Source organism: Arachis hypogaea, chromosome 14 (genome assembly GCF_003086295.3).
Source record: "Arachis hypogaea cultivar Tifrunner chromosome 14, arahy.Tifrunner.gnm2.J5K5, whole genome shotgun sequence".
Taxonomy (NCBI): Eukaryota; Viridiplantae; Streptophyta; class Magnoliopsida; order Fabales; family Fabaceae; genus Arachis; species Arachis hypogaea.
In genome coordinates this window covers 133,163,891-133,191,316 of record NC_092049.1, presented here as the reverse complement: position 1 = coordinate 133,191,316, position 27,426 = coordinate 133,163,891, and the positions used below count along the sequence as shown (strand labels likewise).

The 27,426-nt window shown below is 33.5% G+C and overlaps 1 protein-coding gene and 1 long non-coding RNA gene across 2 annotated transcripts in view; one reads left to right on the top strand and one right to left on the bottom strand.

Annotated features, from left to right (window-relative positions):
* Nucleotides 1-10,448: 10,448 nt before the first annotated feature.
* Nucleotides 10,449-27,426, bottom strand: part of LOC140178418 (uncharacterized) — a 31,228-nt gene continuing 14,250 nt past the window's right edge. Inside the window, exons 2-3 of the long non-coding RNA XR_011871640.1 lie at nt 16,800-18,211; nt 10,449-11,906 (exon numbers count right to left, since the gene is read on the bottom strand). This is a non-coding gene — a long non-coding RNA (uncharacterized lncRNA). The remainder of the gene's footprint in view (nt 11,907-16,799; nt 18,212-27,426) is intronic.
* Nucleotides 22,253-27,365, top strand: LOC112744261 (isopentenyl-diphosphate Delta-isomerase I). Its single transcript, XM_025793828.3, has 6 exons — nt 22,253-22,796; nt 24,429-24,484; nt 25,291-25,382; nt 26,159-26,261; nt 26,350-26,487; nt 26,844-27,365. The coding sequence occupies exons 1-6, from the start codon at nt 22,498-22,500 to the stop codon at nt 27,095-27,097; spliced, it is 942 nt and encodes a 313-aa protein (XP_025649613.1). The 5' UTR covers nt 22,253-22,497; the 3' UTR covers nt 27,098-27,365.

The following is a 27,426-nucleotide window of genomic DNA, read 5'->3' as shown; positions in this document are numbered from 1 at the left end:
ATTTTTGTTAAATAAATAGTATTCATTTTATGAATTTAATTTTTTAGTTAATATTAATTAGTTTTTAAAATAATATTTTATTTTAAATTATAAATTTTAAATTTTTTTAATTATATATTTTATTTTTTACGATATTTTTAATAAATTAAAAATTAATTTATTATGGATCTAAATTTTATTAAAAATTTGTTATTAATCAATAAATTAATACGTACATAATATAAAATTTAAAATTTCAATATTTATTTATTTAAATATTAAAAAGCTAATCACTAGATTAATTTAAAATTTTGTTACTGCTTATTATATGGATTGTTAGGAACATGGATAGTTTCTAAGCAAGTTACAGATGTAACTAAAAGAAACAAAGGGAATGTTGGGTTAACCAATTCGGGTTATTCAAGTAAATAGCTCATTCCTTTCATTAGATTTTGAGAATTTGTTTGTATTTTTTAAAAGTATAAATTTTTTATTTTATATTTGATAAATTTAAAATTATTATATACTTATATTTATAATTTTTAAAAAATTATAGTACTTTTAAAAATAATTAAGATAAAAATTTTTAAAATTAATTTATATTTTTTAAAATTTAAAAGTCTAATATAATTTTATATATTAATTAATTTTTAAATTTAATGTTTAAATTTATGTCTTTATAATATTTTTAAATTTTAAAAATTATTTTATTAAATATAATTATTATTGTTTGTATTTATTAAAATTTATTTTTAATTTAATTTACCAAATATAAATACTATATTTTTAAAAAATTATCTTTTAAAAATTAATTTTTATAAATTATTTTTTTGTTTTTACAAATAAACTACTTTTAAAAAATAAAAACTTTATTAAATTAATATCAAAATGGTGACACTTTAGTCACCAAAAAAAAAATTGGTGACACTTTAATTTTTATTCTGCCCAGTCCGAAAATAATGTGGCTCTAATATAAGGTACATCTCAGTAAAGCCCATAACACTGCTTTTTGTCAAGGCCCAAAATAACATCATAAGCTTTTTAAGGCTTCATCCTTTTGGGCTATGTCAAACCACAACGAAAAACAAGACCAAAAATAAAAGTGCATTACAATGAACAAATTTAGATGAGGCCTGGTCCATTAAGTATTTCAGACCCAAAATGAAGAGTCAATGAGCACAAACCACAAAATGAGCTCTTGTTAGGCCCCTGTAGTTTTCTTCTTTTGGGTTTAGGCTCTCTTTGAATGACAACAGAAGCAAAAAAAATAAAAAAAAAACCAATGCTGCAATGCAAGTTAATATAGATAGATAAGAACTTATACCTAGGATTGGGTTGTCCAATCCATCTAAAGTACTTAAGATTGGGTTGTCTAATCCACCTAACCCAAAAAAAAAAAAAAGATAAAAATTCGCTTCTTTTAAGCATTTCTTTCATATTCGAATCTTCTTAGAGGATAAAAATAAAGCTTATTTACTTGAAAAGGTTATCTACTTTGTGCCTCTGCAATATTCGAAAAATTATTGGACTTTTGATATGATAAATACCCATGGTTGAAAAAGAGCTTCTAGTATAATATGCATGAGAGAGTGGGTGTATGTATTGTATATTTCTAGTGGTATATATGTATGTCTTACTGGAAAATGCATGAGAGAGTGGGTGTATGCATTGTATGTATTTTAAAGTGTAACTTGACCAAAAATGTGATTTTTTACTTCATTATACTTTTTTTTTTTTTGGGACAGAAGATTAATGTTTATCAATCACAGTTTAACAGCTAATTCGTATGACAGTAAATGTGTTAAACTCAATTTGATATTTTATATTATTTAATTTAATATTTCAACAAACTAAATATCTAGAGAAGTAAATATATCAATTTAATTTATTAAAAAATCCAAAATGGAACTCATATTTTTATTGGAAGTCAAATAGTTAGGCTATCATGCTTACAAGGAAGTGCACCTATAAATATTTAACTAAATTGATAATGAAAGAACCAACTTAATTTATAATTATGAAACCGAGATAAAATTAAGAATAAAGTATCGGTTTTGTTCTAACTTTTGGGGTAAGTTTTAAAGTTGTCCCACGTTTCAATCGTCTTATTTAAATTCCTAACGTTTCAAAATTGACTCAACGTTGTCCTGCCGTTAGGAATCCGTTAACAGAAAGGACAAAATTGAGACGATTTTGAAACGTTAGGGAATTAAATAGAACGAAAATGTTGGAGACAAAAATGATACATAGAAATAAATTTTAATTTTATCTTTCAATAATATCAATTTTTTACTATACATAGTATTCAATTATTTTTTAATCACATGCATCTAAGTAAATTACACTTAATCATATTACCTTCATTTTAAAAAATTAATTATTTTATAATTTTACTCTTAAAAATTTTTAGTTATCATGAAATGTTTGTAGAATGACTAGTATATAAACTTGCAGAAAAGAAAAAAAAATAATATATATATATATATATATATATATATATATATATATATAATAAAATATAAATTATACCTTTTGTATATAATGTATCAAAATTATTTAAAATTATAAAAAATAAATTTATTTAAAATGAAAGTAATGTGATTAAATGTAATTTATTTAGATGTAATTAAAAAATAATTGAATACTATGTATAGTAAAAAATTAATATTATTGAAAGATAAAATTAACTAAAAATTTATTTTTATATATATATATCTGAAAGGTATCAGTTTCAGTGTTGAATGAAAAGCAAGAGAGAGCAAAGATCGAAGAAGAGGAGAAATTTAAGAGAGAGAGAGAGAAGCTTTCTGTTCTGATTTTTGGTAAAGTGGAACTTAGATTCTAATTGCAACAACCCAACTAACACACATTCAGCTAGCTATATAAGCTGAGCCTAATGACAGCTTGCACTTGCAACTAATTCTGCTGAGTCAGCTTGGCTTAACTAACTTAGCAACTGATTCAGTTTCAGCTCAATCACTACTCTATCATGCACCCTGCTATCTGTTTTCATTGTGTTGCTCAACACTTGCTCTGCCATACACTCTGCTGCTGAGGTCTTTTGGTTTGCTGCCATTCTGCAAAACTCCTTTATCACTAGGCATGGTTGGCTCATGGACTGTTCCTGCTGTCCCTTCAACACTACACAACAAATTTTGCTCAACATTCAGCCTTGCTCTAGCAGTTTCAAACATTCCAGAGGCAATTGCCTTTGTTAGAATGTCTGCCAACTGAACAGACCCTGGAATATGGCTAACATGTACTACTTTCTTCGTTACATAGTCCCTCACAAAGTGAAGATCAGTTTCAAAGTGTTTAGACTTTGAATGCAGGATGGGGTTGGCTGCTAAAAGTACAGCACTCAGGTTATCGCAGTATATGGTGGGAGTAGAAGCTGTGGCCCTTAGCTCACTCAGCAGGCTCTTGATCCATATAAGTTCTGCAACCAGATCCGCCATAGCTCTGTATTCAGCCTCTGTGCTTGACCTGGCCACCACAGATTGCTTCTTAGAGGACCAGGATACCAGGTTTCTTCCTAAGAAGACACACATACCACCAGTCGATTTCCTATCATCAGGGTCTCCTCCCCAGTCCGAATCACAGTAGGCTGTGATGTTCAACACGTCATTCTTACGGAGATGTAGCCCATATTTGATTGTTCCACTTGCATATCTGAGGATTCTTTTAACCAGTTTCCAATGCGATTCCAACGGGTCTTGCATGAACTGTGAGAGTTTGCTTACAGCATAGGCGAGCTCTGGTCTTGTAACGGTCAGATACTGAAGACTTCCTACCACTGAACGATAAAGTGCTGGCTCATCAAACCTGTCACCACCAAATTGAGATATTTTCAGTGATGATGGGAGAGGTGTTTTACAAGGCTTGCAGTTTGTCATACCTGCCTTTTCTAGTAAATCATTAACGTATTTTTCTTGGCTGAGTAGTAATCCACCACCTTTAGTCTTGCTAACCTGAATGCCTAGAAAATAATGAAGATCCCCCATATCCTTGAGTGCAAACTTGCAATTCAACTGGTTCACTACAGCCGTTATAGCACTTGTTGAGCTTCCAGTGATGATCACATCATCTACATACACAAGCACAAAGGTGGTAGCATTGGTATCAAATTTTGTGAAGACTGAAACATCAGAGGCTGTGGCAGTGAATCCAAGCTGATGCAGAGCTGTAGACAGCTTATGATACCAGGCCCTCGGAGCCTGTTTCAGGCCATACAACGCCTTGGTAAGTTTGCATACCAGCTTCCCATCACCCTGCACATAGCCCTGTGGCTGTCGCATATACACATCTTCAAGTAACTCTCCATGCAAAAATGCATTGTTGACATCCAATTGTCTAATTGACCAATTGTTTGCCAAGGCAAGTGTCAAGACTACCCTGATTGAAGTTGCTTTGACTACCGGACTATAGGTCTCTGTGAAATCAAACCCAGGCCTTTGAGAGAAGCCTTGAGCGACCAGCCTGGCCTTGTACTTCTGTAGTGTGCCATCAGAGTTGTACTTAACTCTAAAGACCCACTTGCTGCCAATAGCTTCTCGGTTCTCTGGTAAAGGTACAAGCTGCCATGTCTTGTTCTTAAGCAGGGCTTGATACTCATTGTCCATGGCTTCTTTCCATTTCGGATCAACCATTGCCTCTCGCACTGACCGTGGCTCTACTGCAGCATGATAAACCTTTGGTCGAAGACTGCCAGTTTTGCTTCGGGTGATCATAGGGTGTATGTTTTGAGTACTAGGCACAGGTTCACAACTTGGAAGAACAGTTTCTAGATCTGAGATTGGGACTGGGATAGGTGTGGCTGAGGGCGCTCTCTGAGGGATGAGAAGTGAAGATGCAGTGGGAGGAATTGAGGCTGGGGATGAAGCTGAAGGTGAGTGGCAGGTGACAGAAGCTTGAGAGCAGGGTTGAGAAGAGTGTTGAAAGGCTTCTGAGTGACTTGTGACATGTGATGGAGGCAGGGGTCTTGGTGAGGAGTGAGTGTTTTGAGTTTGTGGAGGTAAGTGAGGGCTGGGAATCAATGGAATGGATGGCATTGGTGTAATTGTCTCAGACTTGTTCTGCTCATCAGTGTCATTCACGAGGTGTTTTCCAGTTTTGAAGGGAAACTGCACTTCATTGAACACCACATTTCGTGTGATCACCACTTTTCCTTCTGGTGTAAGGCATTTGTACCCTTTGTGAGCAGTACCATACCCCAAGAACACACAGGGTGCTGATCGAAATTCAAGCTTGTGACGATTGAACGGTCGCAAGTGAGGGAAGCAGAGGCAGCCAAATACCCGTAGACAGCTGTAGTCTGGTTTCTTACCAAGAAGCTTCTCTGTTGGAGATATGTTTCCTAAGGTTGGTGTTGGTAGAACATTGATGAGTTGAGCTGCAGTGAGAAAAGCATCACCCCAGTATTTCATTGGCACTCCAGAACAGGCCATGAGTGTCATTCCCATCTCTACTACATGCCTGTGTTTGCGCTCTGCAGTTCCATTTTGTTGATGGATGTGAGGGCATGAAAATCTGTGTCTGATCCCTTGTGATTGAAGCTCCTTTGATAAGCTAACATACTCAGCAGCATTGTCAGATTGAAACAATTTAATTTTTGTGCCAAATTGTAATTCAACCATCTTTTGGAAATTAAAGAAAACTGATTTGAGTTGTGACCGTGCTCTAATTAGATAAAGCCAAGTGAATTTAGAAAAGGCGTCGATAAAATTGACAAAATAGAAATTTCCATTCAAATCTGGCATAGGAGCAGGGCCCCATATGTCTGAATACACCAATTCTAAAGGAGATTGATACACTGTACTTGAACTTGGAAATGGTAATCGGTGTGACTTGCCTATGCTACAGGCTGTACAAGGCTCTTTATTCTCAACAAATGACAAATTGCAATTTTTCAAGACTGTACTAACTACTTTGTTTGCTGCATGCCCCAACCTTGCATGCCACAAGAGAAATTGCTCAGTTGTGGACATGGTGGAGTTGTAAGCAGCTGGACTTATTGAAGGAAAGAACTTGACAAATTTATACATCCCTTTATCAACTTCACCCTGTAGAATCAACTCTTTGGTTTCCTGTGATTTGACACAACAACCATGAGCATCAAACTCAAAAAGCACATTGTTATCACAGCAGAATTGATACACACTCAAAAGATTTTTGGTTATTTCAGGCACATGTAACAATTTTTGCAACAAGAACTTCCTAGAACTCAAATCAGTTTTAAAAATGGAATTTCCAATAGAGGTGATTTGCAAACCTGTTCCGTTTCCCACAATTACTTGTTCTGATCCTTCATAGCCTTTACTGCTCATCACATTTTGAGGGTCTGGTGTCATATGGTGTGTTGCACCACTGTCCGGATACCAATTTTGATCATAGCTGGTGGATGGTGTTTCTAGAGCACTCAAGTGAGCTTGTGGCTGTGGCCTAACTTCTGTACACTCATAACCCTCTCTTGAACTCTGGCTTTCATTCCCATAAGACGAATCATACCTGAACCAGCATCTGCGAGCTGTATGTCCAACCTTATCACATAGTTGACAAACTGGTCTGTTACCTCCACCATCATATCGTCTGTCATTTTGGCCACCACTGGCAAATATTCTATCATTATCATAGAATCCTCCATCAGACCTTCCATAAGTTCTTCTTTCATTGCCAGAAAAATTGCCTCTCATCGTCCTTCCACCTTGTCCTCTAAAAACACCTCTGAGATGCCCTCGACCTCCATAATTGTTTGAGTATTGAGCTACATTTGCTTGGATTGACAGATCTGTCCTCCGGAATCTTTCTATCATACTTTCATGTGCAAGAAGCAAAGACTCTAGCTCTCCTACAGAAACCCTAGATGATCTTGAGACTACAGCTGTAATCAACGGTCCATATTCCTCTGTTAAGCCATTGAGTATGGCACTAACATGATCACTTTCCCTTACTGGTTCTCCAACTGAGGCTAATGTATCTATTGTTTCTTTAATTTCTAACACATAGCTACTGGCAGAGCTTCCAATTTTAATGCTACTCAATTTGTTCTTTAATTGCAGAATTCTTGCTCGAATTTGTGATGCAAAATGATCCTCTAACCTGCTCCATACCTGGTATGTGTACAAGCAGCCAACCATACGAGTAGTGAAGGGTTTTGTCATCGACGCCAACAGCCAGGATTTGAGCAGAGCATCTTGTCGCTTCCATCTTGCAAATTCTGGATTCTTCTCTTTTGAAGCTGTGAACTGAGTTGGAATACCTTCTCCTGTGATGTGAGCTAACAGATCATGACCTTCGATTGTCGATTCCGCTTGATCTTCCCATTGGAGAAAGTTGTCGTCATCAAGCTTCATCGAGATCGGTGAGGACGTGAAATTAGGTTGACGCTGAACCTGAGCTTCAGCCGTTTCTGTGTTTATCTCCATGGTGATTGAATAATCCTAGCTCTGATACCATGAAAGGTATCAGTTTCAGTGTTGAATGAAAAGCAAGAGAGAGCAAAGATCGAAGAAGAGGAGAAATTGAAGAGAGAGAGAGAGAAGCTTTCTGTTCTGATTTTTGGTAAAGTGGAACTTGGATTCTAATTGCAACAACCCAACTAACACACATTCAGCTAGCTATATAAGCTGAGCCTAATGACAGCTTGCACTTGCAACTAATTCTGCTGAGTCAGCTTGGCTTAACTAACTTAGCAACTGATTCAGTTTCAGCTCAATCACTACTCTATCAATATCGTTTTTGTTCCTAACGTTTTCGTCCTATTTAAGTCCCCAATATTTCAAAATCGTCTCAATTTTGTCCCGCCGTCAATTCTGTTAGCAGATCCCTAACGATATGACAACATTGAGTCAATTTTGAAACGTTAGAAATTTAAATAGGACGATTAAAACGTTAGAAACAATTTTAGAACTTACCCCAAACTTTGGGTACAAAAACGATACTTTACTTTAAAATTAACCATATTTAAAACTCAGAAATCAACATAATTATCTCGGGAATCAAATTGAGCTTTCTTTTCCATTACAAAGATATAAAGAATAAAGATACCGTTAAATATTTACATGACATACTAAATATTAACGTAACAAGTTAAAATGCTGATATGATAAAATATATCATATCAATATTTAAACCACTATATTAGTACTTAATAAAATAAAAAATAATTATGGACAAATTTTTTTTTTAATTTTACTAAATCAAAACTAAATAAAACAATTTATAAAGAATAAAACTAAAAGAAAAATTAGAATTGAAAATTGATTGAAACCAGAAAAGTTTAATGGTCTTCATTTTTTACGGATGATATGGGACTGAATGAAAGGAGACGTAAAAGAAAATGTTATTGTTAATATAACTTAATGCATCAAACTTCTCTAAAATAAAAATATTAATAAAATAAAGAGTAAAATATAATTTTAATTACCATTAAATTAAAATAATAAAATTTATATATAAAATAAAAATATAATTTTAATAATAATAATTAATTTCTTATTACCATTTTATGATCCTCCTATTTTAAAAGATTTTTTTCCTAACTTAAAAATATATTATTAGACCTTCTATAGTAATCTATTCCCTATACACAAGTTTATATCTTAATTAAAGTGTCTAAAAAGTTCCCCAAACATTCTTAGAATTTTTTTTATATTTATTGCATTAAAAATAATAAATTCTTCAAAATTGATCTAAACTATGTGTTATATATTATTATGAATTTTAACAAAATATCAACGACATTTTGTTCTTTTATAATTAAAATAATATTTTTTACAAGATGTCAATGACATTTTATTTTTTATAATTAAAATAAATAGTATTATTTTTTTTATAAAATATCAGTAATATTTTATCTCTTTATAATTAAAGTAATATTTTTTACAAAATGTCAATTTTTTATAATTAAAATAATATTTTTTTACAAAATGCCAATGATATTTTGTCTCTTTTTAATTAAAATAATATTTTTTATAATTTATAATTAAAATATACATTTTATCTTTTAATAATTAAAAAATACATATTACTATCATAATAGTATAAAATATTAAAATAATTAAATATTTTGATATTTCACAGTAAAATTATTTATATTTAAAAATTTTAGCCACCAGGAGGCTTGGAGAATGAAGATCAATTGAATCCTCATTTCCCACGAGTTATAATTTAAATTATACTATATATTATATCTTCAAAGATTCAAAAGCGAGCATACCATATGAGAATAAACATTAAGAAATTGCACCCTCGTGTCACACGCACCCAAGCTACAAAGAGTGATTGAAATTTAGTGTGATTTTCTTTTGTTTTGATCCATCGGCTTAATTAAGAAATCATAAAATCAAATATAATCATTAAAAAAACCTAAATCAGTTTTTCTAAAATTTTTAGTAGAATATTTTAGTTCTCAATATTTAATGTCGCTAAGTTTTTATTTCGAAACAGTTTTCATATCAGATTTTTTTTTTTTACCAAAGATAGAAGACTCGAACCCGCAACCTCTTTTTTTTACCAAAGATAGAAGACTCGAACCCGCAACCTCTTAATTGAGTATGGGGAGATTATGCCATTTGAGCTATTACTCATTGGCAAAATTTGGAAAGATAGGAAATTCGAACCTGCAACCTCTCTTAATTGAGTATGGGGAGTCTATGCCATTTGAGCTATAACTCATTGGCAAAATTTGAAAAGATATCTGACTCAAACCCGCAACCTCTTAATTGAATATAAGGAGTCTATGTCATTTGATAGCAGTTTTCATATCAGATTATTTGTGTACATTGAGAGATTCATATGAAATTTTTAACCATTTTTAAAACATAGTGTCTTTATCAATTAAATAACAATAAAAATTAATTTATCTAATATTTTACCAAAATTTGACATAAATAGTGATTTGTCTAATAAAATAAAAAAGTCAATGACCGATTTTATAATTAAAATTGTAACACCCTACCACACTAAGCTTTACGCTTAAGTCGTAAAACAAAGGTGGTGAGGTATTACGACCTCTAAAATAAAATGAGTACATATAATAGCAGAAGAATTATAATATGCTAGGAGCCTTGAAGAAAAGGGGGAAATAAAAATCGCACAATAAAGGCGCTACGCTCAAGGAACGAGTTAACTTACGTGCTAAGAAAATCATAACTATCAAACATAAGATAACAGAAATAGGAGTAGAATACCAAAGATACAAAATAACAAGCTCCTAACTCAGCCTGCGAAGTCAAGACTGGCCGGAGAATATTTACACATATATACCCAAAATCCAAAAGTACATATACACAATCCTGCCTCTCCATAAACCTCTAAGAGGATCAAAAAGAATAAGTCATGCGGAGAGAAAGCTAAGTACATATATATACATCATAGCATAACAAAATATCCCAGTAACCACTCCGCTTCAAGAGTCCAGACGCCTAACGAGATGCCTCTCGACCTGCATCTGAAAAACAACAACATAGTATGGAATGAGAACCGGAGGTTCTCAGTATGGTAAAGGTGCCACACACATAATATATAAGGTCCTGGGAATGCCAGAGGCAATCCTAGAACATCGACACTCAGATTATAGAGCTTAAAGTATTAAACAGAAGCCATAAAAGGTGGTTTCCTAAAAATATTTAATCATAACTTAACTTAACCTTAAATCTAAGTCCTATACTGCCATTCCTTCATACCTCCAACTCCATCATGTATTTTCACAGACAAATAGACAGATAAATGCAAACACAAGAAGGTTACAACTACTGCAGGTAACAAATACACATTTAGCATGGCAAATACAGATAGGCACACCCAATTAGAGCACAAGCAAGTAATTCAAGTAATATGCATATGATGCATGCCTGTCCTATGGCTGATGAGGCTCATCTGTCGGTTATCCAGCCAACCCGACAAGTCTGAATTGTCCTTAGACTGTCCCCCGACGTGCATCCCCAAGAGTCTATGCATAGATTTTTCTCAAATAATCAATATTGCTCAATGGGGGTAACATTCCCGGGAATTTATATAGTGCCCGGTCACACTTACGTCGTAGGGTCAACAGAGTATCGAGTTTTCAACCTGGTACACGTGGTGGCAAGCCACGGCACTTAATCCAGGGAATCTCGTATCTCAGATTATTCAAATTCATAAGCCATATAAATAATTCAATTAAAATTCATCAACATCCACATCATTCTCAATCGCATCTCATCCATCATTATACGTCAATCATATTCAATCATTATCCTTCATTATCACATCTCTCATTCCGTCCATCAATAGTTCTAATTCAAAACATAATTCATTCTTTTCCAAATGAATCAAACTTAAAACATGCTCATTTTCTTAATAACTCAAAATCAAACCATATAACCTTTGAATCTTAAATCTTTATAAATAATCATATAAACTAAATCTCTAATTTTTATAGAATTTCGGCAGCATCTCCTCTAAAACTCGGACTTTGCCACCCTTTTCGGGTCCAAACCTGCTTTCTTTTCAATTCAACATACCCTTCCTCATCATCATAACAACCACCACGATAAATCTACCTCAGATAAACAATTAAACTCATACTATATTCAAATCCAACAACCCAAAATTCAACTAAGGATCATAGTTCACAATTCCTGAGCTTTTAACACAAAATACCTCATTATCACAACAACCTCCACAATAGTTATACCTCAAATCAATAATTCACCAAATCATTAGTTAATCAACAATAACATTCAACCATAATTCCCTCCAAATTAACATAACAACATTCACCATCCAAAATTAAAAACTAATTATCCAATAAACTTCAACCAATTATATTCATCGACAAATTACTAAATATTAAACATACACCTGCATTCCAACTTATCCTATGGTCATCTAGCCTAAGTTTTCACAGAACATTATATATTAAATGCAAGAAACCTAAACCATACCTTGGCCGATTTCCACGTAACGATCAAAGCTATTTATTCAAAACCAAGACAGCCCCTCAAAACTCAACTAATCCGCTTTCTCCAAGTTCCAGTATTCACAATTTCAAGCTCCAATTATTTATTCACAACCTAATACACATTCATAACACATATATATCCAATTTAATACTCAAAGCTCAAATTCAATGAAAATAAAATAGAATTATCGTATCCTCACCTTACCCAAGCTTCACATAAGCAAGAGTGAACGTTTTTCTCAAGCTAATTGGATCCTAAAACATCAAAAATCAAAGAAATTCAATACCCCTTCTCAAAACTCGAAAATTGGGGGAAAAGAGTGGCTGAGAATATTTAAGGGCTTACCTATAAAATTGTTCCGGTAGAAATGTAAAGCTCGACGCGGTGGACGCGTGGTCGCAAACGGTGCGGCGATCGGAGCTCGGATCGGAAAGTTACGGCGCCTTGAACTTGGAACGAGGGTTCGGACCCCTTTTTCTTCTCCTCCCTGGACGCAAGCTTTCAGCGTCACGTTGCTGAAATGAGGGAGATGCAATGCGTGGGTTCATTTAATAGGTCGGTTCGGTTGGACCGATGATCCGATTTGGATCCGGTTCAACCGGTTCGGTCCATTCGGTCCAATCTTGGACCGATTTTCTCAAAATTAGTGTCAAAATTTTCGTTTCGATGAGCTCTATCCTAATTTGATATAATATTCACATTTCTAATCCTCCTTATTAAAAACTAATTTATTGACTAATTATTTACTAATTTAACCGGGGTTTACATCCTACCCACCTAATAAAGAATTTTGCCCTCAAAATTCAGATGTAGTCAGTAGTTATCTGAAAAGAGATGTGGGTAATCCTTTCATTGATTCGAGTTCCCTGGTATGTTCCTCGATACCAGCTCGACTCCAAACTACTTTTACTAATGATACTTCCCTTCCTCGTAATCGTTTAACACTGGTGTCATCAATCCTCATCGGAATTACTGGAAGTGTTAGATCTTCTCTCACTCGGATTGGTTCTGGTTCTAGAACATGACTTGCGTCAGGAGTATACTTCCGAAGCTGTGACACATGGAACACATCGTGCAAATTCGAAAGATATGGCGGTAAGGCAATTCTATAAGCCACTGGTCCAATTCTCTTCAGAATCTCAAACGGTCCAATATAACGGGGATTCAGTTTCTTGGTCTTAATAGCTCTTCCCACACCAGTGGTTGGTGTAACTTTCAGAAAGACATGTTCTCCTTCTTCGAATTCCAAAGGCTTTCGCCTCTGATCAGCATAGCTCTTCTGGCGGCTTTGGGCTATAAGCATTCGACTACGAATCTTCTTTATCTGCCCAGTCGTTTCAGCTATCATTTCAGGCCCTAATAAACTCCTTTCTCCAGTTTCATACCAACATAGTGGAGACTGACATTTTCTGCCATACAGAGCCTCATATGGAGCCATTCCGATGCTCGCATGATAGCTATTATTATAAGCAAATTCTATTAATGGCATATACCGATCCCAGCTCGCCGACTGGTCCAATACACAAGCTCTTAGCATATCTTCCAAGGTCTGAATAGTTCTCTCTGATTGACCATTTGTCTGAGGGTGATACGCAGTACTCAAGCTTAACTGAGTCCCAAATGCACGTTGAAAAGCTCCCCAGAATTTTGATGTAAAGCGAGGATCTTTGTCAGATTTGATAGTAGAAGGCACACCATGCAATTTGACAATCTCTTTGATATACATTCGAGCCAATTCCTCCATTGTGGAATCTCCAAAGGCTGAAGGGTCCCTGATGGTCTCTGATGCTCAATCTTAACCTTCTGACATGTTAAACATTTAGATACATGCAATGCCACATCATTCTTTAATATCTGGCACAACAATCTGGTTCTTGAACTTCCACAAACCTTCCTGTCCTTCTAACACTCTCCACTGTTTCTCCTGTTTGACTGCTGGTAATACCTTACGTAACGCTTCACTGTCTCGATGAGCCTTCAGAAGTTCTGATTTAAAATCACTTGAGATCTGCAATTGACTCAAACACAGAATTCCAGATTCTTCTGTAACTCCCAAATTCAAACCTTGAAATGCCCTTAGTAATTCTTCTTCCCGTAGCATCATCCAAGTTGCATATAAAGACTTTCGACTCAAAGCCTCTGCCACAACGTTCGCTTTTCCTAGATGATAATTCAATTCAAAATCATAATCTTTCAGAAGCTCCATCCACCTCCTCTGCCACATATTCAACTCTTTCTGCTCAAAAAGATTCTTCAAACTCTTATGGTCTGAGAAAACATGAAACTTAACGCCATAGAGGTAGTGCCTCCAGATCTTTAAAGCAAACACAACAGCAGCAAGTTTTAAATCATGTGTCGAATAGTTCATCTCATACAGCCTTAATTGCCGTGAGGCGTATGCTACAACATTCTGGTGCTGCATCAAAACGCACCCCAAGCCCTTCAGCGATGCATCACAGTACACTTCAAACGGCTCACTTGGTTCAGACAATACTAACACGAGTGCAGTAGTCAATCTGTGCTTTAATGCTTAAAAACTCTCTTCACACTCTGGGTCCAAATAAAAAGCGTATCCTTCCTAGTCAACTTAGTTAAAGGTAAGGCGAGCTATGAAAGTCCCTTAATGAATCTTCGATACTATCCCGCCAAACTTAGGAAACTTCTAATCTCTATTACTGAAGTTAATCACTCCCATTTCATCACTACTTCTACCTTAGCAGGATCCATGGCTATTCCCTGCTTACTCACCACGTGACCGAAAAACTTTACCTCACTCTTCCAAAACTCGCATTTAGATAACTTAGTGTATAACTTCCTATTTCTCAAAATTTGTAATACAGTTCGTAAGTGATTAACATGCTCCTCTTCAGTCTTAGAATAAACAAGAATATCATCAATGAAGACAATATCAGACTTGTCCAAATACAGCCGAAAAATCCTGTTCATATAATCCATAAATACTGTCGGGGCATTAGTTAACCCGAAAGACATCATTGTATACTCATAATGACCGTAACGTGTCCTGAAAGCAGTGTTCGGAATATCCTCGTCTCTAACCCTTATCTAATGATACCCTGATCGCAGGTCAATCTTAGAAAACACACCGGCACCCTGTAACTGATCCATTAGATCATCGATTCTAGGCAACGGATATTTATTCTTCACAGTGATCTTATTCAATTGCCGATAATCGACACACAGCCGCATACTCCCATCCTTCTTCTTTACCAGTAATACTGGCGCTCCCCACGGAGAAACACTTGGTCGGATAAAATGCTTACCCAACAGATCTTCCAGCTGAGCCTTCAGTTCAGCCATTTCTAAAGGCGACATCCTATAAGGAGTAATTGAAATTGGACCGGATCCAGGTACCAACTCAATTGCAAATTCAACCTCTCGGTTAGGGGGAAATTCATTAATATAATCCGGAAACACATCTGGAAATTCACATACAACCGAAATCTGCTCTAAACTCTGATCATCACCTGATATTCTTGCAGTTAATAACATAATACCCTGACATTCAGTTCCAGAACAGTTTACTATCATAAAATTCAAATAGTAACTATTCACCACAACTGGCGCTTCTGACCTTTCTAATATAAACTGTACTGACTTCTCAGAATAATCAAGCAAAACATGGCTCTTAAATAACCAATCTCCCGACTATCACAGCGTCATCTGTCTGCAGGATACATCGTGTCCCCTGTCACCAATACTGAGCCTCACCTTGCAGTTGATAAGTTCCAAATTCAACCAATTACTTCTCAGGAACCTATTAGGCCTGCAACGTCCGTTCCATAGCTTGAATCCAATTATCTGCGTTAGTGGGATTTGAGGTTCCCCTGAAGATCGGAGGATGAACTTTCAGAAATATAACAAGTGTCATAGGACCGCCCTCATCATTATTGTTCCCGTGATTATCCTGGTTTATCTTATTACCCAGTGCCTCGGCTGTTGTCTACATAGCTGCAGCCATATTTCCTAGAGTAGCCATAAAGTCTACTGGATCATTCCCTACCGGGCTAGGAGTAACGATGCGTATTCTACCTCTACCTCGCCCGCGACCGCGTCTGCGAGTCGACATCTGGTCCTTATACACATCAAACAAGTGATATTAAGTTGATCAGTCTCAATATCGCAGGTCCAATGCTTTTAAGTTCCAAATGCATGCTCACAAACGTTTATGCCATATATATCAATCAGATATCCTAATAGCACATAAACACATATACAGAGAATGCACAGAAGTACAATCAGTCCGTCTTTCAGGCTCTATAGGAACGAACTGCTCTGATACCATAATGTAACACCCTACCACACTAAGCTTTACGCTTAAGTCGTAAAACAAAGGTGGTGAGGTATTACGACCTCTAAAATAAAATGAGTACATATAATAGCAGAAGAATTATAATATGCTAGGAGCCTTGAAGAAAAGGGGGAAATAAAAATCGCACAATAAAGGCGCTACGCTCAAGGAACGAGTTAACTTACGTGCTAAGAAAATCATAACTATCAAACATAAGATAACAGAAATAGGAGTAGAATACCAAAGATACAAAATAACAAGCTCCTAACTCAGCCTGCGAAGTCAAGACTGGCCGGAGAATATTTACACATATATACCCAAAATCCAAAAGTACATATACACAATCCTGCCTCTCCATAAACCTCTAAGAGGATCAAAAAGAATAAGTCATGCGGAGAGAAAGCTAAGTACATATATATACATCATAGCATAACAAAATATCCCAGTAACCACTCCGCTTCAAGAGTCCAGACGCCTAACGAGATGCCTCTCGACCTGCATCTGAAAAACAACAACATAGTATGGAATGAAAACCGGAGGTTCTCAGTATGGTAAAGGTGCCACACACATAATATATAAGGTCCTGGGAATGCCAGAGGCAATCCTAGAACATCGACACTCAGATTATAGAGCTTAAAGTATTAAACAGAAGCCATAAAAGGTGGTTTCCTAAAAATATTTAATCATAACTTAACTTAACCTTAAATCTAAGTCCTATATTGCCATTCCTTCATACCTCCAACTCCATCATGTATTTTCACAGACAAATAGACAGATAAATGCAAACACAAGAAGGTTACAACTACTGCAGGTAACAAATACACATTTAGCATGGCAAATACAGATAGGCACACCCAATTAGAGCACAAGCAAGTAATTCAAGTAATATGCATATGATGCATGCCTGTCCTATGGCTGATGAGGCTCATCTGTCGGTTATCCAGCCAACCCGACAAGTCTGAATTGTCCTTAGACTGTCCCCCGACGTGCATCCCCAAGAGTCTATGCATAGATTTTTCTCAAATAATCAATATTGCTCAATGGGGGTAACATTCCCGGGAATTTATATAGTGCCCGGTCACACTTACGTCGTAGGGTCAACAGAGTATCGAGTTTTCAACCTGGTACACGTGGTGGCAAGCCACGGCACTTAATCCAGGGAATCTCGTATCTCAGATTATTCAAATTCATAAGCCATATAAATAATTCAATTAAAATTCATCAACATCCACATCATTCTCAATCGCATCTCATCCATCATTATACGTCAATCATATTCAATCATTATCCTTCATTATCACATCTCTCATTCCGTCCATCAATAGTTCTAATTCAAAACATAATTCATTCTTTTCCAAATGAATCAAACTTAAAACATGCTCATTTTCTTAATAACTCAAAATCAAACCATATAACCTTTGAATCTTAAATCTTTATAAATAATCATATAAACTAAATCTCTAATTTTTATAGAATTTCGGCAGCATCTCCTCTAAAACTCGGACTTTGCCACCCTTTTCGGGTCCAAACCTGCTTTCTTTTCAATTCAACATACCCTTCCTCATCATCATAACAACCACCACGATAAATCTACCTCAGATAAACAATTAAACTCATACTATATTCAAATCCAACAACCCAAAATTCAACTAAGGATCATAGTTCACAATTCCTGAGCTTTTAACACAAAATACCTCATTATCACAACAACCTCCACAATAGTTATACCTCAAATCAATAATTCACCAAATCATTAGTTAATCAACAATAACATTCAACCATAATTCCCTCCAAATTAACATAACAACATTCACCATCCAAAATTAAAAACTAATTATCCAATAAACTTCAACCAATTATATTCATCGACAAATTACTAAATATTAAACATACACCTGCATTCCAACTTATCCTATGGTCATCTAGCCTAAGTTTTCACAGAACATTATATATTAAATGCAAGAAACCTAAACCATACCTTGGCCGATTTCCACGTAACGATCAAAGCTATTTATTCAAAACCAAGACAGCCCCTCAAAACTCAACTAATCCGCTTTCTCCAAGTTCCAGTATTCACAATTTCAAGCTCCAATTATTTATTCACAACCTAATACACATTCATAACACATATATATCCAATTTAATACTCAAAGCTCAAATTCAATGAAAATAAAATAGAATTATCGTATCCTCACCTTACCCAAGCTTCACATAAGCAAGAGTGAACGTTTTTCTCAAGCTAATTGGATCCTAAAACATCAAAAATCAAAGAAATTCAATACCCCTTCTCAAAACTCGAAAATTGGGGGAAAAGAGTGGCTGAGAATATTTAAGGGCTTACCTATAAAATTGTTCCGGTAGAAATGTAAAGCTCGACGCGGTGGACGCGTGGTCGCAAACGGTGCGGCGATCGGAGCTCGGATCGGAAAGTTACGGCGCCTTGAACTTGGAACGAGGGTTCGGACCCCTTTTTCTTCTCCTCCCTGGACGCAAGCTTTCAGCGTCACGTTGCTGAAATGAGGGAGATGCAATGCGTGGGTTCATTTAATAGGTCGGTTCGGTTGGACCGATGGTCCGATTTGGATCCGGTTCAACCGGTTCGGTCCATTCGGTCCAATCTTGGACCGATTTTCTCAAAATTAGTGTCAAAATTTTCGTTTCGATGAGCTCTATCCTAATTTGATATAATATTCACATTTCTAATCCTCCTTATTAAAAACTAATTTATTGACTAATTATTTACTAATTTAACCGGGGTTTACAAAAATGCCTTACTAAAATTTTTTAATAACTTATTTAGAATATTACTCAAAAAGAAATTAATAATCATGAAAAAATGAAAAGTACAGCATCCAGTTTTTTTTTTTTTTTTTCAAACTCTGTGAGTTTCATGCTTTAAATTAAAGACACCAAAATTACGAGCCGAAGTTGTAAGAATTTTTAAGAGAAATCAAAACCATGATAAATTGTTACAACTTTCAAAATGAAAATTTATGGATAATTAAAGTAAATTGGTTGTTTATTTATAAGCACAAAACAACAAAGTACTTACCCAACTAACCACTTATATTCGATGTTGTAATTAATCATATTAGGATATACCGTACTAAATTGACAAGTATCTATTACTTTATTATTAAATTATTTTTTTTTCTAATATATTTTCCATTCCGTTAAATACTAATTTGTTGCCAATTTAAATACAATTTAAAGATTTGTTATTAACCAATAAATTATTACATACACAAAAAAATCAAATTCTAACATTTATTTAAATAGATAAATAAATTGACTAATCAACTAATTCAATTTGGTTATTACTTTAAAAAAAAAATGCATGGCAATTCATTTTAAAATACCCAACCATAGTTTTAGGTTTAAAGAAAGATAATAGATTAGATTGTAATATGCCTTTTATCTGAAATTCTGAATACTAGCCTTTTATATACATTATTCTTTTGAAAAAATCAACATACTAATTAGTATATAAACTATTATATGAACCGAAAGTTTATATTATAACAAAAATAATTTTAAAAGATACAATGTAAACAAGTCTCTAAAAATTTCAAAATTATGAAACAAATAATTAGATATTAGAAGTATATTATTCTTAAAAAGGTTTTAGAAATTATATTTTAATATAAATTTTTAAGTATTATTAAAAAAATAAAATATTTTTATTTTTAAAATTAACAATATGACATCATGTAATATTTTTTAATTTTTTTTGTGAATCACCAAAATCTTTTCAATAGAAATAAAAAATCTAAAAATTAGATTTTGCTCCAATTTTTATATACATATTCTAAATAGTTATCTAAATATTTTTTAAAAAATTCAGATAAAATACACAAGTCATTTTTTAAGTACAAAATCTATTTTCCACTTATAAAAGAAAATGAAAAATATTAAGGCTAATACCTTTAATGCAAAAAAGGAGATCATTGACTAATATTAATTCAAATATAAAGTAAAAATAAATAAAAATATTAATCACCTATTATTTTAAAAAATATTATCATTTGAGAATTTATTTGTCATTTATATTTTTAGAAATTATTTTTTATCATTATTATATATTTTTAAATATCATTTTAATAATTTATCCTTAATTAGACATAAATCTACATTTTAGTATAAAAACTCAAATCAGAATCTACGATAAATTTAAAAGTATTCACATCATCAAATTAAATCTACCATTTTCCTAAAAGGGCGATCTCAAATACAATCCAAATCATATCACATCAATAAGATCTGTTAATTTATTTTTCGTGGATAAGTTACACATTTTAAGTAATAATTTTTATTTTTATGGCTCTAGTAGTATCGTACGTTAAAAAAATAAAAGGAAAAAAGATAAAAACCATTAGAAGCAATTAAAATTTGTCTGATTAAGCTGGCCATTCCATGAATGCCATTTGGTTGTGATGATTAAAGGATTTGATTCGAAAGGTGCAAATAAACCAAATTTATGAGTGCGTATGGGTGAAAAGGAAGGACCAACAAAACAAAATTACAATCACAAAATATTTCTGATTTCAATTTTTTTTATAGTGATTCTTATTTTTCTAAATATAATTTATTATTAAACGGTCAATTATATTCTTTAGTTAATATAGCATTAAAACTTATTCTACCATTTTCTCTTCTAATTAGTTAAAGATGGTTTAACTATATTATCTTTAAATTACTCAAAATTTCAAATTCAACCAAAGTGATAAATAACAAAATTAGTTTAATCCAATGGTCTGTTCACACGTTCATTTAAATAAAAGTTGGAAATTTGAATCTCATCTTGTGTATATTACAATTCATTCGTCAATAGATTTTTATTTAAAATTCATATTTGCAACATATAAGATTTTTTTGACTTGTTAGATTGAATAATACGGGAAAAAAAATCGTAGTAATAAATGAAATATAACAAAAAGAAAAATTTACAAAATTTAAGAGGGGTTTGTTTTAATAATTTGATATATGAAGAACAAATGAAAAGCCAATATTATTAGCACACCACAATTGAATTCTCATTTATGTAAACATTTGAATTACAATCATTTGATTAAATCATAGCTTCAATCCACCTTTATTTATTTAACTTAAAATATAATAGGTCTCTCAAATAAGCATTAGTAACCCAAGTACACAGGTAAAATTTTACAAACAAAAATGCTAAAAAACACTTATTAAGAATATAAAAATAATTTAAAAAATAAAGTTATTGTATTTGCTAGGATACTTAACATAAAAAAGTAGAAAATTTGTATTCGAAAATTCTTAATAAATATTATAACCAAATTGACGAGAACTTTTTGTGTGTGCTTTCAGAGCAATAAATATTCTTATTCTCCACTATTTATTTTGTTCAATTTGAGCGATGTGTGTTAGTTTAATATTATTTTCATTTTATTATTTCTTTCAAAATTTAAAATAAAAAATAATAATAAACCTATAATACTAACATAAAAGTTAATAAATTAGAGTAAAAAGTTGGTATGTTCTTGAAATACCAAAAAAATTTTAAAATGTTAGTATCCCATATTTGTGTAAAATATATGTACTTTTTTATACTTTAAATTTATATTTTATATTTTAATATATATTTTATATAAATAACTAATTTAGTGATTACGTAGTATTTGTTTGGGTGTTATTAAGTTGATAAAAAGATATTTTTTTTATTTTTTAACGTATTTAAAAAATTTTTAATAATAAAATAAAAATACTAAAAATAAAAAATATATTTTTATAGAAGTTATAATTTTTGTCTTTTTAAAAAATTATATCTTTTACATAATAAATAAACAAAAAAATATTTTTATATTATTATACTTAAACATAATTAATAAATAAAAAAATATATTTACATGAGATATTTAAATATTAAATTTTTTTATTTTTTAAAAATATTTTAAAAATACAATTCAAAAAAAAATATTTTCTTAAAAAAATCACCAGATAGGTCCGTAATTTTGTTGTGGACATGTAATATGGTGGAATAAATTTTATAAATGGTTTTTGTTTAAATGGTGTTGGTAGCTATAGAATGTAAGCACCTACACAGTTTCGTCCAAAATTGAAAAGGTCAAATGATTAGTTTGAACGAAAAGCAGTTTATTTAATTATAAGAAGAGGGTGAGTACCCCTTACAGGATCCTTAATATAAAGGTGGGTCTCATTTCCGAAATTTCATTAATATTTTTGCGTAAATTAAGTAAAAAAGGAAACAAAACAAAGTTTGATGAGAAGAAGGGGAAAATGGCGCACTCTACGATCGCCGTTACACTGAGCCAGCAACTCTTTAAAAGGACCACTGTCCTCTTCCCTCACTCTTCTTTCAGATCTCGTTCTCTTCTTCCTTCTTCTTCTTCTTCTTCTGTTTCCTTCTCTCCTAACTTTCATACTCCTCTTTCTTCTTCTTCTTCTTCTTTCGCTCTCAGAGCCTCTTCTTCTTCTTCTTCTTCGTCCACCTCCTCCACCGCTGCCATGGGTGAAACTATCGCCGCCGTCGATGCCGGAATGGACGCTGTTCAGCGCCGCCTCATGTTCGAAGACGAGTCCGTTCTCTTCTCTCTCTCTTTCTCTCTCTTTTATTTATTTGAATATTTAATTATATGTTTTCGTTGACTGATTCCTTTTTGTTATTATTATTAATTTATTATTGTTGTTATGATATGAACATGTTTTTGTGTTTTTTGATTTTTTTTTACTGTTGATGTGCGATTTGCATGACTTGTTCGTGAGATTGTGACGGAATGGAAATATGTCACGAATTGAAACTCCTCTCGGTGTTCTGTTTTTTCTGGTTACCTTTTTTATTTTTAAAGGAAAAAAAGGTAGTAGTTCATTTGAAATGGATGGGAATTTGGATGCATGATGAGTGTATCGGTTGTGTTTGCGTTTTTTTTGGACGATGTCGTTTGTGGTCGAGGTGTGTTGTTGAATCCTGAAATTCAAACACGAGCTGGTTTTCTTTTTTTTTTTTTTTCGTATGAAAAATTGATGTAGCGGCATTGGATTGGAAATTTGGAATTGGATGCATGGTGATTGTTTTGGTTTGATTAAAATTGGATTGTTTGCTTATGCTGTTTGGTGTTGAAATTGAAACGGGGAATTCACTTATGCTTATGCTGTGTGTGTGTTTACTGTTGTGACTCTTCATAACAAGAGCTGATTAAAATGTTTTCCTCAGAGTTTTCATATATTCTGCTATGCTGCTGGTGTCCGTTGTCTATGTTAACTGAGTGAGGTAGTTAAAGGCAATTTGTGCTGTCATGGCGCCAAAATATGCACACTGGTGTCAATTTTCCAATTTAACCAAAGTAGTTAACGGGATTTCCGCTGTTTGCGTGCCAAAAGGCGCGCACAGGTGTCTGTTTTCTATTAACCATGGTAGTTGAAGGCAGTTGTTTGAGCTGTTAATGCGCCAAAAAGAGGATGCTCCTGTCTTAAAAGGCAAATTGTGTCGTTAAGGCGCCGAAATCCACACTAAACGGCAAATTGTGCCGTTAAGGCGCCAAAATTTACACGTGTGGCGTGTCGCGAGAGTAATAATTTGAAACCCCCAGGGATCCGAGGAATGAAAGTGAACTATTTGTCTGCTTATTATTAAATTTTCAAATAAATTAAGTACTCAATCTTATATTGTAAAAATTTAAAATTCATAACTTGAGAACTTAAGCTGTTTGTTGCCGACTATTTTTAAAATTATAAATATAGATTCTAATTAGCTACCCTTTACATTGAAGTGAACAAAGGCTGCACTGGTTGCGGTGTTTTTACAGTTGTCAATAAGACCATGAAGGTAGAGCTGCCATCTTAGTGAGAAATTCTACCATTCTGGTCCCTGGCCTATTACCACTTTTCGCGCGCTTTGGAATTGTTTTATTCATAATCACGATTTGTGTCAGGATGAACTGATTGCTTGTTTCTAAACTTTTGTGTGTTACTTTTGGAGTTTAAAGAATGGTTTTCACGGTGGGATTTCTGAATGTCTATTGTTTGTGTTGTGGGTTGCGTTTTTACATTCTTGAGGTTAATGCACAATTTTCCAGATCGATATCACTAATGCCTTTTCACTTTGCTTCTCTTTTGACATTTTAAATATTATATACTTCACTTTTACTTATGCATCATTTGTTCTTCATCTTGCTGGAATATGTAATTGATGTCTGTTGCAACTTTTCCAGATGCATTTTGGTGGATGAGAACGACCACGTGGTTGGTCATGATTCCAAATACAACTGTAAGTGAAGCTTCCGCAAAAATGTGCTTCAATTTTATCTCCTAATTCTTGTTTTCTGAAGAATACATAGTTTTATGATGATTTATAATGTGTCTAAAATATGATGTTATCTTATTGCTGGAATGTTGCATCGTTAAATATTCCATGTTGACTCTTTGATATGATTTGAGAAAAAATGGTTAAATATTTTCAATTAAAGTTGTTGGCTGTCATGTAATACCGTGATATCCATTTTTGTGAAGCTTTTGATGTGTATAAAAGGAGTAAAACTTTAATTGTTATTATGCATAGGCAGCATAGAATTGTTTACAGTAATTGTATTAATTAGTAGATTGTCAGAATGATTTACCAACAATGCGTCTTATTTTAAATATAAATATTCTCTTTTATTCTTTGTATTGGTGCATTTTATGATACTTAATCCTGCACCTATGCAAGATAGCAACATGGTTCACCAATCTTGCATTTAGAAGATGTTTGCAAAGTTGTTCATTGTATTGTTCATTATAAACTTATTTTAAGTAATAAAAACAAACTGCTAAGTACATAGGATACAAGCCTAACATATGAATTAAAATTTCATATTTGCCGTATATTAGTGACAATCATTTTGAGCAAATGTGATGACTGGATACCAGAAATTAATGCAATATCTGGCAGTGCCATGTTGAAAAGTAACACTGGTTTCCAGGAAATGTTTTGGTGTTTTTATAACTCAAAAGTTATTTCTGTTGTTAAGTTATGCTGTTCGTTCTGGGCCCACAGCCATGGGTAGTTCATTAGTTTGAGCATCTTCAATTTTATAGGTCACTTGATGGAAAAGATTGAAGCTGAAAATTTGCTGCACAGAGCTTTCAGTGTATTCCTGTTCAACTCAAAGTATGAGTTGCTTCTTCAGGTATGTATTTCCATTTATAATTTTGTGTATGCTCATGAATAAAAGGTTTTAAATCTGCATGAAAATGATTAGGTGAGCTAGGGACCAGTCCTGGGTATATGACTAATATGTACAGGGGGATAATTTTTTAATATCAAGTATCAATTAATTCAATGGTGCACTTTTACAAGTGATGTTGTGTAGCTTTTTCTAAGTATGACAACTTGAGTCTGATCATTGTTCACTATGAAAACAAAGGACACACAGTCTTCATGGTGACTTGCTAAAAGTTCCTCCAAACAAATGGTTGAGTAACAAGGTCATAACTTTAACAACATTCATGATGTTACTTTAGTTGTTCCATTCTGAAATTTCTGGTAATATACCATCAGATAAATTTTGAATTATTGAACTATGAATAGTGTTGACATTTAAATGTATGTAGTTTGTGAATTCATGGTGACTTGCTAAAAGTTCCTCCAAACAAATGGTTGAGTAACAAGGTCATAACTGTAACAACATTCATGATGTTACTTTAGTTGTTCCATTCTGAAATTTCTGGTAATATACCATCAGATAAATTTTGAATTATTGAACTATGAATAGTGTTGACATTTAAATGTATGTAGTTTGTGAATTTATTCTTGTGCTATATCTGAATTCAGCCATTGCTTCTTATCTGTATTTTTCCGCATGCCTATTGGTTAAAACTTGTGTATGTTTGCATGCCCGTTTTCGAATATTAGGCTCCATAATTCGATGTCTTGACTGAGATTCTCTATTTTTTTATGATGAAGCAACGATCTGGCACAAAGGTAACGTTCCCTCTTGTGTGGACCAACACCTGCTGCAGCCATCCACTGTACCGCGAATCTGAGCTTATTGAGGAGGATGCGCTCGGTATGTTGTGTTTAGTTTTTGTTTTGTTTGAAAGACTATGATCTTCTTTGTTATCACTGCTAAGTAATGCTTCTTCTTGCATTTCCAGGAGTGAGAAACGCTGCCCAGAGGAAGCTTTTGGACGAGCTTGGTATTGTTGCTGAAGATGTGCCAGTTGATCAGTTCTTGCCTTTGGGCCGCATACTTTACAAGGCACCTTCTGATGGCAAATGGGGAGAACATGAATGTAAGCTGAGCTTAATTAGTTTCAAGCTTTAGGTTGTGTCTGTTTTACCTTATTATACCTGAAAATCACTTTTTAAAACTGAACAAATCTGTTTATTCATATTTAGATCTTTTTTGCTTTTCCCATGATGTAGAAGATTTGAGTTGTAAAATCTTTTTTTCCAAAGCTTAAACAAATGCACCCTTAGTCAATCAAATTTTGTTAATTTGATCCTAAATCAGGCACGCATTATGGTTGTTTATATTCCAGATTTACCACACATTTTCCTGAACTTTTTGCTCCAATTCCTTACAGGATAGATGTTCTTTTGTGATTTCACTAACTGATATTTTCTGTATCCTCTCCTATGATTGCAGTGGATTATCTGTTGTTCATCGTCAGGGATGTTAAGGTGAACCCTAATCCAGATGAAGTTGCTGATATCAGGTATGTGAATCGCGACCAGTTGAAGGAGCTACTGAGGAAAGCGGATGCCGGCGAGGGAGGCTTGAAGCTGTCGCCATGGTTCAGACTCGTTGTGGACAATTTCTTGTTCAAATGGTGGGACCATCTTGAGCAAGGAACTTTGGGACAGGTCGCTGACATGAAAACCATTCACAAGTTGAGTTAAAAGAAAAGAAATATATCACAGATGTTTAAGATATGGTATGAGGGGTAGCTATAATTTTAATCAAATAAAATTTGGTCCTTATTGTATTTGTACCAAAATATTTGAACTGATTGAAAATGATTTTCGTAGTTGTGGCCAATAATGTTGAATTGTTGATCGTGTCTGTTATTGATAATAGCCAGAACTTTATTACCGCCGTGTATCTTATAACTTGCAGAACAATTCTATTATATGTGAAATAAAAATAAAAAAGAAATTAGGATTTTTACGGTGGCCAAGTGTGCTCTGTGAGAAGCCATGGTAGTTGTTCTCTTGACATTTTATGAAGC

Coding starts and splice junctions, on each gene's coding strand:
- LOC112744261 (XM_025793828.3), top strand. CDS start 22,498: ATGGCGCACTCTACGATCGCCGTTACACTGAGCCAGCAACTCTTTAAA. Junction 24,485..25,290: donor TCATGATTCCAAATACAACT/GTAAGTGAAGCT, acceptor TCAATTTTATAG/GTCACTTGATGGAAAAGATT. Junction 25,383..26,158: donor AGTATGAGTTGCTTCTTCAG/GTATGTATTTCC, acceptor TTTATGATGAAG/CAACGATCTGGCACAAAGGT.